The sequence below is a fragment of the Nicotiana tabacum genome, chromosome 2 (genome assembly GCF_000715075.1).
Source record: "Nicotiana tabacum cultivar K326 chromosome 2, ASM71507v2, whole genome shotgun sequence".
NCBI classification, from domain to species: Eukaryota; Viridiplantae; Streptophyta; class Magnoliopsida; order Solanales; family Solanaceae; genus Nicotiana; species Nicotiana tabacum.
The window spans coordinates 12223298-12241089 of NC_134081.1; the positions used below are offsets into that span (position 1 = coordinate 12223298).

At 34.7% G+C, this 17792-nt stretch overlaps 2 protein-coding genes across 5 annotated transcripts; one reads left to right on the forward strand and one right to left on the reverse strand.

Annotated features, from left to right (window-relative positions):
- The first annotated feature begins 6881 nt into the window (after window positions 1-6881).
- LOC107798644 (mitochondrial import inner membrane translocase subunit TIM14-2-like) lies at window positions 6882-10705 on the forward strand. Of its 3 annotated transcripts, none has more exons than XR_001650943.2 (4): window positions 6882-6953; window positions 8661-8839; window positions 10377-10592; window positions 10676-10705. XR_001650943.2 is itself a non-coding variant. In XM_016621665.2 (3 exons), exons 1-3 carry the CDS (start codon window positions 6951-6953, stop codon window positions 10531-10533), a joined length of 339 nt encoding a protein of 112 aa, XP_016477151.1. In that variant the 5' UTR covers window positions 6882-6950; the 3' UTR covers window positions 10534-10705. The 3 variants fall into 3 exon arrangements, 1 of the variants encoding a protein (XP_016477151.1); XR_012699292.1 differs by having other exon boundaries at window positions 10679-10705; XM_016621665.2 differs by having other exon boundaries at window positions 10377-10705.
- A 1047-nt stretch (window positions 10706-11752) lies between these two features.
- LOC107798643 (uncharacterized) lies at window positions 11753-16053 on the reverse strand. 2 transcript variants are annotated; one of them, XM_016621664.2, is made up of 7 exons: window positions 15927-16053; window positions 15265-15720; window positions 14046-14237; window positions 13715-13954; window positions 13324-13541; window positions 12395-12649; window positions 11753-12234 (listed from the first exon to the last, which is right to left on the reverse strand). In XM_016621664.2, the coding sequence occupies exons 2-7, from the start codon at window positions 15698-15700 to the stop codon at window positions 12004-12006; spliced, it is 1572 nt and encodes a 523-aa protein (XP_016477150.2). In that variant the 5' UTR covers window positions 15701-15720; window positions 15927-16053; the 3' UTR covers window positions 11753-12003. The 2 variants fall into 2 exon arrangements, with proteins under 2 accessions (XP_016477150.2, XP_075086976.1); XM_075230875.1 differs by lacking the exon at window positions 15927-16053 and having other exon boundaries at window positions 15265-15876.
- Window positions 16054-17792: the final 1739 nt, after the last annotated feature.

Genomic DNA, 17792 nt, shown 5'->3' on the forward strand with positions numbered 1-17792 from the left:
ATTAATACACAAAAGCTAATGCATGCATTGTTTTATGTAATGCATCCTACCAAACGACCCCCTGGGTGGTAACTGAAAAACAATCAAATCCCCCAATCTGTCCTTATTAATTTGTTGTTTGGAGAGGGGTAATTGGTATGTGCAGCACAAACTTAGGCATTGTAAAAGAGGAAAAATAGCATTTTGATTAAGTTATTAGTACTTTATTTCGATTTTGGTTAGGGTTGTTATAAATATATTATGGATGTTCATTTATTACTCTGTTGTAATTAAACTTTTTGAAGAAACTTATCTATATGAGACTCCGCCATAAATATGTTTATTTATTTAATACTCTATTGGAAATGAGTCTCCTTAAGAAACTTATCCTTTCGATATCCCGTTATGGATAAATATCACGCCCGACAGAATATTATCTATATCTGGTACAATGAGCATATTCTTTCAGTACCCCGTTATGGATAAACATTACCTCCGATAGAAGATTATCTATATCTGGTACAATGAGCTTATCCTTTCAGTACCCCGTTATGGATAAACATCACACCCGATAGAGATTATCTATATCTGGTACAATGAGTTTATCCTTTCGGTACCTATTATGGATAAACATTACCCCCGGTAGAAGATTATCTATATCTGGTACAATGAGCTTATCATTTCGGTACTCCGTTATGGATAAACATTACCCCCGGTAGAAGATTATCTATATCTGGTATAGTAGCAGCTTACACAGCAGCTTGCAGAAGCAGCTTACACAACATCTTGTTTTCTTCTATAAATAGAGGATATCTCAGTTCATTATGTACATAAGTTTGAAGTTTGAATAATATATCAGTTTCTCTCTATACTTGTCTTTACTTTACAGTCTTTATTTTATAACACGTTATCAGCATGAGACTCTGCCATCTCAAGCAAATACTTTGAAAGTATCAGAGGTACGAACTTTCTTTTTCTAAATAATGTCAAATCTTTCTAAACTTGAATTTGTAGCCCTGGATATATCGGGCAAAAGCTACATGTCTTGGGTGCTTGACGCTGAAATTCATCTTGATGCGATGGGTCTGGCAGACACCATCAAGGACAAAAATCAAGCATAAAACCAAGATCGTACCAAAGCAATGATATTTCTACGCCATCACCTTGATGAAGGCTTGAAAATGGAATATCTCACTATTAAAGATCAGTCATATTGTGGAATGATTTGAAAGATAGATATGACCACATGAAGATGATCGTTATTCCACAAACACGTTATGATTGGACTCATCTAAGGCTACAAGATTTTAAATGTATCAGTGAGTATAATTCTGCTATGTTCAGAATTATTTCCCAAATTAAAATTATGTGGTGATAATATTACTGATCATGATATGTTGGAGAAAACTTTCACCACTTTTCAGCCTCGAATATGCTCCTGCAACAACAATATCGAGAGATGGGATTCAAAAAATATTCTGAACTTATCTCACATCTTTTTGTAGCCGAGCAACATAATGGGCTATTAATGAAAAATCATGAAAGCCGACCTACTGGTTCTTGTCCATTCCCTGGAGTGAATGAGACGAACTTCTACCAAGCTAAGCGTGGAAGAGGACGTGGCCCCAGTCATGGTCATGGCCGTGGTCGGGGAAGAAACACTAATCATGGTAATAATAATGCACCAAAGAACCCTCCTCACCACCAGCAGTGAAAAAGGAAGGAACAAAAGCATGAAGCGGTGCAAACAGCAAAGGCAAAAAATACACGCTATAGATGTGGAGGAAAAGGGCACTGGTCACGTACATGTCGTACGCCAAAGCACCTGGTTGAGCTGTATCAAGCCTCCCTGAAGAAGACAGAGAAAAATGCTGAAGCAAATTTTATTTCTGAAGATAATTTAGACTTCATGCATTTGGATGTAGCTGATTACTTTGTACTCCCGTAAGGAGAAACAAGTCATGTGATCGGTGATGAATCTGTAGAAATGTAAATATTTTAATTTTTATTGTTTGTAGTAGATAATATGGTTATGTAATTATTGTACATAAATAAAACTTATGCTTTGACAATGATGTTTACTATCATATTTATTTTATTTATGTCATTTTGAATAATATGGATAATCCTCAAATTATGTTTGGATCAAAAACCAATCATGAAGATATTTGTGTAATTGATAGTGGAACAATTCATGCCATATTCAAATATCAGAAATACTTTTCTTATTTGCATAAGGAAAAAGCAAATATTTCAACAATTTTTGGTAATATAAGTTTGATTGAAGGCTCCGGAACAACCACTATATTTATGTCTAAGGGAATAAAACTTATAATAGACAATGTATTATTCTCCTCCAAGTCTCAAAGAAACTTGTTGAGTTTTATAGATATCCGCCAAAATGGGTATCATGTTGAGACGATAGATGAAATGAATATGGAATATCTTTGTATTACAAAGAATGTTTCTGGCCAGGAGTGCATTGTAGAAAAGTTACCAACTTTATCTTCTGGCTTGTACTATTCAAAGATTAGTACAGTTGAAGCACACTCTATCGTAAACCAGAAGTTTACTGATTCAAATATTTTTGTACTTTGGCATGGCCGTTTGGACCATCCTGGATCAATAATGATGAGATGAATTACTGAAAATTCGAGTGGGCATCCATTAAAGAACTTGAAAATCCTTACAAATAATGAATTTTCTTGTGATGCTTGTTATCAAGGCAAAATGATCACTAGGCCATCACCAATGAAGGTTGGCGTTGAATCCCCTGCCTTTTTAGAACGTATACATGGGGATATATGTGGACCTATTCACCCACCAAGTGGACTGTTCAGATATTTTATGGTTTTAATAGATGCATCTTCAAGATGGTCTCATGTGTGCCTACTATCATTTCGCAACTTGGCGTTTGCAAAGCTATTTGTCCAAATAATTCGATTAAGGGCACAATTCCCAGATTATCCTATAAAGGCTATTTGCCTTGATAATGCTGGAAAATTCTCATCTCAAGCTTTTGATGATTATTGTCTATCAGTTGGAATAAAAATTGAACATCCTGTAGCTTATGTTCATACTCAAAATGGCCTTGCAGAGTTATTTATTAAACGCCTGCAATTGATAGCAAAACCACTACTTATGAAATCAAAATTTCCCACTACTGTTTGATTCCATGCTATTTTGCATGCAACATCACTTATCCGTCTCAGACCGACACATTATAATAAATATTCTCTGTCACAATTAGTTTTTGGTCATGAACCAGATATTGCCCATGTACGAATTTTTGGATGTGCTGTATATGTGCCAGTAACACCACCACATCGCAGTAAGATGGGCCCACATAAAAAGTTATGAATATATGTTGGGTTTGAATCACCCTCTATTATTCGCTATCTTGAACCATTGACGGGAGATTTATTTACTGCACGATTTGCAGATTGTCAGTTTGATGAAATAAATTTTCCACAATTAGGGGGAGAGAAAAAGAAAATCAAAAGAGAAATTGTGTGGAAAATTTTATCATTATCTTATTTTGACCCATGTACCCTTATATGTAAACAGGAGGTCCAGAAGATCATCCATTTACAAAAATATAGCAAATCAAATGCCAGACGCGTTTACTGATTTGAAAAGGATAACTAAGTCACATATCCCTGCAGAGAATGTGCCTATCCAAATTGATGTCCCAACATGACCATCTACTAGCATGAGAGCTAGTGAACCTAAAGCACGCCTGAAGCGTGGTAGACCTTTGGGTTCTAAGGATCGAAATCCTCGGGAAAAAAAAATCAAAAAATGATCAAAACGATATTATGAGGGGATCCCCTGAAGAGACCAAGATCTGATTAGTTCTGAGATTTCTGAAGAAATCAATGGACCTAAGACTCAAGTGAGTGAGAAGTTTTTAATAAGTTCTACAGGTAAAGGGATTAATTTAAATTGATCTGAAATAGTGGTGGGCAATATTTTTACATATAATGTTGCACTTAACATTATGCAAGATAGTGAGGATCTTGAACCCCGATCTGTCGAAGAATGTCGATAAAGATCTGATTGGCCAAAATGGCAAGAGGCAATTCAATCAGAATTGATCGCACTTGCTAAAAGAGAGGTCTTTGGACTAGTAGTCTAAATACCTACTGGTATAAAACCAGTTAGTCATAAATGGATTTTTGAACGAAAAATGAATGATAAAAATGAAATTGAAATATACAAAGCTCGCCTTGTCGCACAAGGATTCTCACAACGACCTGGAGTCGATTTTGATGAAACATATTCATCTGTTATGGATGCCATAACATTTCGATATCTCGTCAGTTTAGCACTACATGAAAAACTTGAAATACAACTAATGGATGTAGTTACAGCTTATCTGTATGGTTCACTTGATAATGAAATTTATATGAAAATCCCCAAAGGACTTAAAATGCCTGAAGCAAATCCAAAATCTCGGAAAATGTATTCAATCAGATTACAAAGATCTTTGTACGGTTTAAAGCAATCTGGGCGTATGTGGTATAATTGCCTTAGTGAATATTTGCTGAAAGAGGGTTACATAAATGATGTTATTTGTCCATATATTTTTATAAAAAAAATGGCATCAGAATTTATTATACTTGCTATTTATGTTGATGACATAAATCTTGTCGGAACTCTAGAAGAGCTCCAAAAAGCAATTGAATATCTTAAGAAAGAATTTGAGATGAAAGATCTTGGAAAGACAAAATTTTGTCTTGATCTGCAAATTGAACATTTAGCAGACGTGATATTTATCCATCAATTTGCCTATACAGAAAGGGTCTTAAAATGCTTTTACATGGACAAAGCAAACCCATTGAGTACACCAATAGTTGTTCGATTACTTGAAGTGAATAAGTATTTGTTTCGACCTCCAGAAGAGGATGAGGAACTCCTTGGTCCCGAAATACCTTATCTTAGTGCAATTAGTGCACTTGTGTATCTTGCTAATGCTACAAGGCATGACATAATATTTTTTATTAATTTACTAGCAAGATATAACTCTTCTCCTATACGGAAATATTAGAACGGGATTAAGCATATATTGTGATATTTAAAGGGAACACATGATATGAGTTTATTTTATTCTAACAAAGGTAGTGAAAATCTTGTTGGTTATGCAGATGCACACTATTTATCTGATCCACATAAAGCTCGATCTCAAACCGGGTACGTGCTTACATGTGGAGGTGCTGTCATATCATGGCGCTCCACAAAGCAATCTATTGTTGCTACTTCTTCAAATCATGCTGAGATAATAGCTATTCATGAAGCAAGTAGAGAATGCGTATGATTGAGATCAGTGATTCATTTTATTCATGGAAAATGTGGTTTGGAATGTGATAAAAGATCCACAATTTTATACGAAGACAATGCTACATGCATAGCCCAATTAAAGGGGGGATTTATAAAAGGAGATAGAACGAAGCACATTTCACCAAAATTATTCTAGACACACGATCTTCAGAAAAATGGTGACATTGATGTGCAACAAATCCGTTCAAGTGACAATCCGGTAGATTTATTCAATAAATCTTTGCCAACTTTAACTTTTGAGAAGATGATATACAAGATTGAAATGCGGAGACTCAAATATTTGAAACATGATTTTTATTAGGGGGAGTAAAATACGTGCTATACTCTTTTTCCCTTAAAATTTTTCCCACAGGGTTTTCCTTATAAGGTTTTTAATGAGACAACTAGTTATGCGTATTACTAAATATGTGTACTCTTTTTTCCTTCACTAGGATTTTTTTTCCACGAGATTTTTTCTAGTAAGGTTTTAATGAGACACATTATCTTTTAATGAACATCCAAGGGGGAATGTTATAAATATATTATGGATATTCATTTAGCACTCCGTTGTAAATAAGCTTCCTGAAGAAGCTTATCTATATGAGATTCCGCCGTAAATATGTTTATCTATTTAATACTCTATTGGAAATAAGTCTCCTGAAGAAGTTTATCCCTTCGGCACCCCGTTATGAATAAATATCATTGTAGAAGATTATTTATATCTGGTACAATGAGCTTATCCTTTCAGTACCCTATATCTCGTACAATGAGCTTATCCTTTCAGTACCCCGTTATGGATAAACATCACCTCCGGTAGTAAGATTATCTATATCTGGTACAATGAGCTTATTCTTTCAGTATCCCGTTATAGTTAAACATCACACTCGGTAGAAGATTATCTATATCTGGTACAATGAGATTATACTTTCAGTACTCTGTTATGGATAAACATCACACCCGGTGGAAGATTATCTATATCTGGTACAATGAGTTTATCCATTCGGTACCCCGTTATAGATAAACATTACCCTGGTAGAAGATTATCTATATCTGGTACAATGAACTTATCCTTTCGGTACTCCGTTATGGATAAACATTACCCCCGGTAGAAGATTAGCTATATCTGATACAATATTAACTTACACAACAACTTGCAAAAGTAGCTTACACAACATGTTGCTTTCTTTTATAAATAGAAGGTATTTCAGTTCATTATGTATCTAAGTTTGAAATTTGAATAATATATCAGTTTCGCTTTATACTTGTATTTATTTTAGTATCTTTATTTTATAATATGGGTGATATTTTATCCAAGAGTTTTGATATTTCAATTTTACTAATTCTTGGGAACAATGTAGCAACGAATAGTTCAGGATTAGGATAATAAATTAAGAAATGCTTTTCGCTTTAAAAATTGAAATATTTAAGAAAATTATCTTCATCATCATATTAAAAAAAAAATATATATATATTATCGAACAATTTTTTTATTAATAATATTTTGATTTCTTTAGAGAGAAACCCTAACAAGAAAAGGTGGGACCCAGAAAAAGATTCTATATAAATATGGGAAAAGCCCATCAAAGGATTCTTATTTGGTCTAATTTCTTCTTCAAGCTCGTAGCCCTTAGGTGAAAGAACCTTCCGAAGAAATGGTGAATACTCTTTCTAATTATTTGAATTTTCTTTCTTATTACTACTACTACTCCATTTCAATTTACACCACATTACTTTTTTTTTAAGGTTCAAATTGTAACCCTTTAGGAAAAAAAGATTAGCAATTATCTGCTTCCCCCCCCCCCCATAGTACTTGATATTTTTGGTCATCTTGGGTTCCTTATTTGTTGGTTCTGATCATAAAGTTTCGAACTTTTGATTCTTTGGTATACGAATTTTAACATTTTCTGTTTTAGCTATGAACTTGGATTGAACAATTGGTTTTATGTGATGATTTACTTAAGCATCTTTATTTAATGTCATTCTTCACGGGGACGAACCCAAAAACTTTGATCCAAACCGTGTATTTGACTTAAGAAATCCAGTAAATTTGTAAAAACCATTAATTTAGAACCTAGTAACTTAAAAAGATTAGAATACCCAACCCATAAGCTTCACATCTTGGCTCCCTCTCTATAATAATTGGTGCATCCTCATATTGTGGTGAATATTGGTTTTTATGTATCTTTAAAACTTCTGTGTTTGTTGTCTATGCACTTCATACCTATGGATATCTTTATTTTTAGTTTTGGTAATAAAGCTTTGAACTTTTTGATTCTTTCGGTTTGAGATTGTTAGGTTGGCCTATGAACTTGGATTCTTTCTCATGTCTTTGTTCTCAAAATGACTCCTTTTTGCTATTTTCAATCTAGAGTATTTATCTTTTCCTTACAAAAGCCTTTGATTAGTTTCTATATATATAATATTGATTATGAGAATAATAAAAAAGTGTTTAAAATCAATTTTTTGATGTTCAAAAGAGGAATGCAAGAAATATATTTTGTTTATTAAGTATTCTAGTACAGCTCGTCTTAGTTTTATCCTTAAAAGTATGCTGTAATTTATATCATTAAAAATTCTGAGTTTTAATATAGTGCTAATTATTGTTAATCACATATAGTAATAAAACAAGAACTAGTCTTGGTAAAGCGATTTATTGGCCAATGATATTATTGAAAGCAAATTCAAGTTAAAGCAAACACATGTTTTGAGATGATACATTACAATACATGTTTTAATGCGACAAACCAAAAATGCAATAACAAATATGATAATATCTCATTTTATTCTTTACTATTTCGAGCTTCTTTTTTGTTGCACTAGTAGTATCTGTATCTTCCTTGCACATTCTTGAGTCGTTCTTCAAATGGGAATGTTGTTGGAAAAATGGTCATATATTGGGCATCGAGGGCTTTGGTCTAGTAGTAAGAGCACAGGGCGTGATGTGTGGGAGTTAAGGCACACGTTATCGGTTCAATGAATCCCGCCGCTGGCAAAAGCCCGTTATTTATATGGAGAAGCGTTGAATGACTGGCCCATTATGCACCAGATTTCGAACCGTGTACCACTGTTGCTCGAGATTCTCAGTTATCCAAAAAAAGGCCCATATATCGGATTACTTTAGTCCTATATTGCTCGGACTCTCCGAAAATGTAGTGCATTTTTTGAGGATCCGACACGGGTGCAACAACATTTTGGAGAGTGCGCACAACATAGCTTTAGTCTGCTAAGCTATTTCTCAGTTCCATTTCTTATGCATCAGTAATTATGTCATCACTGCTTAATGCTCATGATATGGTTTCAGTATAATGGTTACTTTATCTTGATTATACTCATAATTTTTGTAATTCTAAATTGTGCTTCAGCCTGCACCATTGGTAGCAGGACTGGCTATAGCTGCCGCTGCATATGCTGGAAGGTATGGAATCCAGGCATGGAAAGCATTCAAAGCCAGACCTCCGACTGCAAGAATGCGTAAGTTTTATGAAGGAGGTTTTCAGCCTAAAATGAACAGGAGGGAAGCAGCTCTTATTCTTGGAGTCAGGTGTGTTCTCTCATTCATTTTAGCACCTTTCTGCACTTCCAATATATTACCGCACTCTCGCTATGACTTTAGCATTGAGCCAAAAGTTATTGAGTAAACTACATAACAGATGAACTTTGCCTAAGTAAAATAATTGAAATTCTTTATTATCCATTCAAGTTTCTTCAGTAAAGGAAATCTGATATCTTTTTTGCATTCTTTCTTTTCATTGTCTGATTCAAGTATTACTATTCATGCTTGATCATAGCATACGGTTCCCAGAGACATGTAATTTCATGTAAATGTAGAATTTCAATTTCTGTGCCTGATGGTTATTGTGGTGATCTAAATGTGGTCATACAAGTCTTAATGCCTTTTAATGCCGACCCTAGTAACATCAGCAACGAGTATAAACTCCCTCGCGAAACCTGACTTCCACGCACGGGGAATTTTTGCTGATGCTGGTGTATCTTATTAGCTAGTAGCATGTGAGAGTTTGATGTGGTACCTTATACTAAGAATTTTTAAACCTCAATCAGGGACCTTTATGGGCGATCCTCCAGATTTCTCTCTTTTATGATCGTCAATTATTTATTCTGTCCCATAGCCTGGCCAATGTTAATATTCTAAGTACTTCTAACTTAATAAAACATATTTACTGACATTCTTTTTGTAGGCTGAGCTATACTTGTATTTTTCATCTATCAGTATGACTCAACTTGCCCTTGTAAGCGGTGCATCCTTGAAACTATTGTGTCACTCGATAACCTTAGAAATCCCCAAGAACCAGCGGCGAAGGGTTCGAAACTTGGTAGATAATGGGCCCGCCCCTCTACCCAGAAAATCTAGTATTAAAGTGAACGTGCAAGGTATTTTTAGGTTTGCACCGAATTTTTCTGGTTCTGAGTTTCCCTGTATGTTTTGTTTTCATTGAATTATTGGCGCAACTGTTTTCCAATAGCTTAAAATTAGTTTGTCATGGTACAGCTGTGCTTGCTAAGCTATACCTTTTTGAACAAGGGACAAAGCAGTATACTGGTCGCAGTTCTTATGCTTTTGCAGCAACCAGAACTATACGAGTTTGGTAGGGGTAAATGGGGAATATTCTTTCACTGATTTCAACAAGCTTCTCTTGTGTGAAAAAACAGTTGATGCTTTCATCCTCTCTTCCTACGTATTGTGATGAACCTGCCTTTTGTGTTTTATGTTATTTGAGAAACAAGGTTCTAGATCTTGCATTTGTCTCTTCACTTTTCAAGTTGATACAGAAATTGAACATCACTTTCAGCAGCATGCAAAGGGATAAGTGACGTTTTTCTTTCAATTCCCTGGGACCTCATTTCTTGATTTTGGTCTAACGCTTTCATCTGCACATGTTTGTTTGTGTTTGTTAATCGCCGTGCTTTCTAGTACTGTCTCTCTCTTTCTTTCCACCCCATGCCAAAGAAGAAAAAGACTCGGTACAATGCTATTCAATAGATAAGAACTGCAGCATAGCTCGTCTTTCTCCTTTTTTTTCGTTTACGTGATTCCTTATATTGACATTAACCTTCAACAGGGAAAGCGTTCAAGCAGATAAAGTAAGGGAAGCACATAGGAAGGTGATGGTAGCTAACCATCCAGACGCAGGAGGTAGTCACTACCTTGCTTCTAAAATTAATGAAGCCAAAGACACCTTGCTTGGAAATACGAAGAATATCGGATCCGCATTTTAGGCTCAACAACAGAGTTTTTAGTTGTGCTATAGAAGTTCCAAATACTACGCTCTTTATAGGTAGGTTTATTTTTGTTCTTCAGCAATTAGACACTAGAATATTGTGATTTGTGATTAATATATAATTCTTTTATTTAAACCAGAAGATGCATTCAGTTGGATGAGTTAGTATTTGTCACCTGCACTAGTTAACCGAATGTTGGAGAATTTGCTACTAGTGTTCTTGCTTGGAACAGCCAGTTGTGAGCAACTATGTCTCAATTCCAAACAAGTTAGAATCGGTTATGGCAATGTGATGTATCCTCTTTTTTCTGTTGGCGGGTTGGGGAGAGAGAGGACGGTTGAAGAATTGTAGGACTCTTACTAGTAGAACCAGTGATACTTATGCATCCATAATTTGGATCACGCGGTTTCACAACAGAGAAAATTGCGATCTTTGACAAGATAGTTTAATGCATATCAAATTAGGCTCACTGTATCATCCAAAATTACTCAAATTTGCACTCATTTACACTTTTTGTATCTCGTATTTGTCCTTGCCGATGGAACACTAGCGCAAAGTGAATAGACGTAACCTGTCCAAATTCTTTTAAGTAAAAAGGTCTAGATTATCAACGGCACTTTCTTTTCATGTCATATAGAGAATACTTTCTTTTTTCATGATATAAAAAAAAATATTTTTTTATTTTAACAAAAAAGTACTTTTTTTTCGTGATGTAAAAAAAGTGTTCTTTTCTTCTAACAAAATGATATAGTAAAAAATATTTTCTTTCATTTTCACATTTTTTTTTTCATGATGTAGGAAATGTGTTTTCTTTCATTTCAACAAAAAAAAGTATTTTCTTTCATTTTAACAAAATAAGTACTTTATTTTCTACTCTCTAACCAAACAAAAGAATATTTTCTGAAAAAAGTTTTCCACTCACCAACCAAACAAGGGAAAATAAGTTATAAAATCACTCATTTTCCATGAAAACATTTTCCTTCGTACCAAACACACCCTATAAACATGACAAATTTTATAGATCCTTCATTTCTGGAAGGTATATACCCTCTCTCGCTCTCTGCCTCTGTTACTAGCTTAATAAGTACATAGTAGTAAATACTTGGCTGGAAATGTGAAATTCATCTAAGTCATTTAGAAAATTGACGTGGCCGGAGATATTACGATCAACACTCTCAACTTGGGCTTTAAAGACAGATCCTTGCAACAAGGAATATCCAAATAAAGGGCATCTATTGAAAGATAACGATATGCTTTTCCTGTGATAATCTGTTCCTCAACCTCTACTGTTAGAATTCATAGTGAAATCCAGAAAGCACTATCCACCAAAAAAAAAGAAGGGAAAGAGAAAAACATTCAAAGCCCATTAGGACCACCTCGTACATCTGACCTTTTAGTGCTCCTTGAGAAAAGGAGCATTCCTGTAGTATATACACCAATATTTAGTGATCAAGAAACTATTTCCTCTCATTCTGCTGCCAAATCCAGATTTATAGCTTCCTGCTCTCCATCATTGCTATTTTCAAGAGGTCCCTGAGGGCTTCCGAAAATGGTCAGGAACATTTGTCTATGGCATTCCTCACAGAAGAAGAAATAGGAAAAGTGGCCCTCATCGGGAAGCTTGTGGACCACCACCCTTGGCAGAATTCTAGCCACGTAGTCAGTCATTTGGTGCGGTACAACCTCATCATCCAATCCCTGTTCATAATTCAAATGCTCATGAAATATATTCTACACTGTTGAGACATAATAGAGATAATCCGATCTTTGCGCAGATCAATGTTCTAACGAAACTCATTGCAGGAAGAGATGAGAAAGCAAATGAAACCGAGGAAACAAGATTTAGATGTTTGCAAACCTGCCATATATGAACTGGTCCTAGAAATCCAGTCAATTCACACTTCACTTGACCATAACCAAACTTAAGCCATGACAGAATCCCTTTACCAGAACACTTTTCTTGAACTTGAAGATCCACAAGGCTAAACCCCCAATTTGACACCTGAAGCGAAGCTTCCTCTATAAATGGGTTCGAGCTACCCTGACGTATTGACTCCTCAACATCCCTGTGCCAGAACTCTTCAAAGGATGGTTTGCTAATCAGCGCTTTATCCTGAGAACAACACGAGAAGATACATGACAAAGATAATTAAAATGTTACAGCAGACACTGCAAGCAGAAGACAGAAACACAAGTATCAAGTCTTTCTCTATCACAAATACAGTCAATCAAATCAAATATGTCAGTCCCAAACTAAAGCTGAATTTATAATTTTCTGCTAAACAGTAACTACTGTTGTGATACTGGGGTAGGAAATGCAAAGTGTGTTTACCTTTTCACCTATTTTTTCCTTCTTGATTTTGAGATGAACTCATTTTTTGTTCTCTTTTTAAAGATTTTAATAATGCAGTCACTTACTAGGGGCAATCCAAACTGAAAACATAAGAATGAATACATTCTGGACTTCCTTTTTCTTCTTTCACAGAGCTGTACAAGTAAATATATGCAACCCATAAACACTAATCAGACTACTCTCGAGGAGCCGGGGCGGGGCGGGGTGGGGGAGGAGAGAGAGGGGGAACGAGATCCAAGATGAAAATTTAAGGTGAAATTCATGTTACTTTTTTTGTTTGGCAGCCTACCAGACGCGAACTCTTGATCTAGTGGCTTGAAGAGGACTCCCTACCACTATGAACCAGAATGGCCGATGGTGAAATTTATGTTACTGAACTTTCACATTATTTGGATGCACAGTTTTCTAATTTCTTAGGTATAAAAGATATCTACCTTTTGTCCTAGCGACAGAGACAAGTATTTATCAATTTGACCATGCTTTCCAGATAGAAATGTCCGGTGATAGATGTAATCAAGAAATTTTGGAAATCTTCGAGCTAAATAGTACATCAATTTTCTTTTTCTTGTCCACTTGTCCCAAGTTCCTGTCACCTCTTCCTTAGTCATGCTTGATTCATATGGATTGACAAAGGGGGCAAACATGGCTACGCCTGTAATAGGATGATAAAATCATCAGAAAAATGATGAGAAATTATGTGATAGTCATCCAAGTGATGTTCCTTTCGTATATCTATCTATTTCAAGAAATCATCATTGAATGTGGTGAACTGTCTCAAAGGCATATTACAATGCCGTGTTAACAAAAGTGGGAGAACGAACACACCTGCAACTCGATCAGGAATAAATTTCATTGCAGCCCAAGCATGTATCGCTCCACTTGAGTATCCCAAAACCCAGAATTTACCAATAACTCCTAGACCATCTGCCAAGTATTGCATATCGACAGCAGATGAGTTAAGGTTTCGTTCAGGGTAAGGATCACTCTCTCCAAATCCTGGAAGGTCATATGTTATCAAACGAATGCCAAACTCTTCAAGAAGTGACATTTTCACTCCGGGAATACCTATCACAAAAAGCCATCCAGAACAAGTTAATTACATCAAGCAATGACAAATTAATAAATATTAATCACTAGCTATACACCAATTCCCTACCTTCAAGTCGAGAAGACAGAAAGCCATGTGGAGCAATTACAGAATATCTAGCACTATCAGGTGGAACTCCTATCTCATGATATGCCATATGTCTACCGTCTGGAAGCACTATACGAGTAGCACTAGGAGGATGTATGTACACTTCTTTCACTTGCGTGCCTGAAGTATCTTGTTTACTATTTACACTCAATGCTGCACATGTCACCAATTATCAGGACCAGAAACCAAAGAGAATCATGCACTGAAAGGAAAAAATCTAGAGAAAGAAGCACAATTAAGATCCGAGAAATCTATTGATAGAGCCTAAGAAATGTTAAGTGAGTGTAGAAACATAATCGAATCAGGTTATTATGCCATCGGGACTAATATACATTGGATCACACAAAGAAACAGAGGATATACATAAAGAAGGATGAGAATTTCATCATCAAAGAAAATGCTAGATTTGAAAGTTTCCAGGTATAAAAATGATCCGTTCTCCATCCGTTTAAAAAACGATCAACACATCAGTATTTTTATTTTAAATTTGGATATTGATTTGTTTATTCTTTTTAATAAAAAAATTATAGTACTTGGAAACTATGCAATGATTATTACTCCCTCAGCTTCAATTTACGTGAACTTGTTTGACTAGACACATAATTTAAAAAATAAATGAAAACTTTTGAAATTTTTGGTCTCAACATGCCATAACATTTTTGTGGCAAAAAGACTTTTGGAACTTGTGGTCTTAAAAGTTTTATCATTTGTGTGAATACAAACTTGTCATAAAATAAGAAATTTAAGTTAAATTATTACCAAATTTAGAAAAATATTATTCTTTTTGCAACTGACCAAATATTAAATAGGCTCACATAAATTGAAACGGAGGCAATACAGATCACAGTATGCCTTTTTAAGTTGAAGTTAATCAAAATTAATATTTAAAGAAAATCGCAGCCAAATAAAGGTCAGTCTGATTCCCAAACAGTAATAGTGTCAAACAGGGACTAGTTTTATGTTCTTCCGTTTCTATGTGGAGCCAATGTTAAATAAAGAATTCCAATTCTACAATCACAAGGTTTAGGAGAAGCTAATCAATCAAAAACCCAACACTTCGAAATTTTGAAATTCAAAAACTGATAAATAAACAGTCATACATATATACTGCAGGCAAAATGCTTATATGTCAATGCAAAAGGAGAATATCTCAAAGTATTAAAAGAAAGCCAAAATTTACCGCAGAGGGCGAGGATGAAGACGAAGAAAATGATGGGCCAAGCATGCACCGGATCACGATCCTCCGGCAAAAACTCATTCAAAACACTCAACCTCCTCGATACCTCAGCTAAAGGACCTTTCGTTTTCTGCACAATGTATGATTCTTCAGTCAATAGGCTTTGTTGCACCACATCTCTACAACCTCTCACCAATTCCAGCAACATTTCTCCCCAAGCCTTCGCGAAACCCTTAATTTGATCCTTAAAGCTCTCCGGCTCCGCTACAACCTCCTCGGTCGCCGGCGATTTGTACACCGATCTCTTCTCCTCGTACGCCGGCGTGGAAAACACCGGAGTTGAGATTTCTATCGCATCTCCGGCGAACCTTATCCCACTGTCCTCCACTAAGCTTGCTAGCTCGTCTCTCCATGACTTCAATACTGCAACATCCGCCATTTTTCCGCGTAAAAATTTATCTATATATAAAGTTGATTAGTCACTCAAATGCTTCATCACACATCTATATATGAGTTTTCATTTGAGCTGTTTGCACTTAAAAAACACAAATTACGAAACGAATATGCAGATTAATTACGAGTTTTCGGGAAGCAGCTGATGTTATAAGTTTCTACAAAATGTTAACAATCTAGTTTAGTGTTAATAAAATTAAGTAGGATTTTACTGATAACCGCCACTGTGCACCGACGAAAAGTGCGGAAGAGAGTGGAGGCAGACGGTGGAGATGGTGGTGGCAGGAAAGAGGACTGACTACTGTGGAGAGAGAATATAAAGGAGATAGCGATCACCTGCTCACTGAGGTACTAATTTTAGCATGTGACGGTGATTAGTGTGGAGAGAGAATAATTCTGTGGAGCCCACGTTTCTTTTTTCTTTTTTACTTTTGAATTTTCTGGCTGAGCCTCGCCATCTTGTTCTTTTTCTTGAAAAACAATTAAATAGTTAAAAGCATTTCTTTTGTTTATTTTCCTATTAAACAAATAATGAGAGGAACTAATATATTAGAAGCAAATAAACAATAGGCGATATTTGATACTTAGGTTATTAATTTATGGGTGGATAGTTAGTTTGATATATAGGTTTTTATTAATACTAGTTTTAGTATACGTGTGTTGTACGAGTGTCTATCAATTCAATATATATATATATATTGACGTTAAAATAAAATAAAATATTTATTTAAATAATGAAAATAATTTTTCTTACACTAACATAGTAATGTATTAAATATATTTTGAATATGCATAGATGATGAATTTAGTTAAATTATTTGTACATTATTTTGTAATTAGAAATATTTTATACTCCCCCTGTTTCAATTTAGATAACACATTTTGCTTATCGAGAGTCATACTGTGTGACGTTTGACCAACATTTTAATATATCTTTTTTTATCATATTGACATGAGAAAAATTACAACTTATAGCATTTCTCGTATAGTTTTTGCATATCTAAATTTTAATTTAAAATATTAAGTCGAACAAATCCAATTTAGCGTAAAAATTTAGTTAAATTGGCTCTCGATAAGTAAAAGTTTAATTAAATTGGCTTTCGATAAGTGAAATGTGTCATTTAAATTTAAATAGAGGGAGTAATATTATATACAAATATGTTAAATTGTGTCTCACCTTACATATCTTTATGAATACATTTGTCTTCTACTATTTTATCCTTATTTCTTAAAGTTTGCATTTAAATAAAATTAATTCTTAATACTGTATAGGTCAAAATCTATCTCTAGAATGCTTAAGTCATGATAGCATTAGTGAGACATTTCCAGGCTGTCATGTGTCGAAGTGGTTCAAGGAACAACAAAGGTCGCGGTCGAAAAGTCAGCAAGGACTGAGGTCGAGGAGTCATCGAGGATCAAGGTCAAGGTCGAACACCCTTGACATAGTTATAACGACTAGTTTTAAGATAGCACAATAAAGAGAATATTCTAGTGGATATTCTCTCCACTTGTACTATTAGGGTTTATAGGAACATGTTCTCTATAAATAGAAAGAGACGCAATGATAATTGATAGGGGACACAAGATATTTATTTGTAAAGAACACATTGACTTTGTAGGAGAAAATCTGGTCTTATCACATATATACAAAAATAACCTTTTTACCAAGATTCTTATCTAGCATTTCTACCAGATCCAAGAACAACACAAATGTTCAAAGGCTTATCAATCATCCATCATTGTCAGGAAGAATATCCACCGATCTCATCCCCTTTTTGAGTGACTCACACATTTTATTTACTTAAATGCCATTTATTGTTATTATTACTATTTATTGTCATATTCCACCTTTTTAGATAATTGAATATCACTATTTATGCTCATATTTATTACCATCCGGATAATATATATTATTTATTTAGTCTTGACACACATAGCTTTATTTTTGGATATTATTTTTTACTAAGATTAACTCTTCTTTGAACAAATCTAATTGGTTGAGACAAGATCTATATTCTTGGTCAAATAATTTGGCACCGTCTGTGGGAATTTTTTAGTTAATTTTTTAGTTTTTTTTT

What these genes read in the sequence shown, in the direction of transcription:
- LOC107798644 (XM_016621665.2), top strand. An exon ending in GCTCTTATTCTTGGAGTCAG is followed by an intron (nt 8,840 to 10,376) that starts GTGTGTTCTCTC and finishes AACCTTCAACAG; the next exon opens with GGAAAGCGTTCAAGCAGATA.
- LOC107798643 (XM_016621664.2), bottom strand. Translation starts at nt 15,700, where the DNA reads ATGGCGGATGTTGCAGTATTGAAGTCATGGAGAGACGAGCTAGCAAGC. An exon ending in CTTCATCCTCGCCCTCTGCG is followed by an intron (nt 14,238 to 15,264) that starts GTAAATTTTGGC and finishes TGACATGTGCAG; the next exon opens with CATTGAGTGTAAATAGTAAA. An exon ending in TCTGTCTTCTCGACTTGAAG is followed by an intron (nt 13,955 to 14,045) that starts GTAGGGAATTGG and finishes TTTTTGTGATAG; the next exon opens with GTATTCCCGGAGTGAAAATG.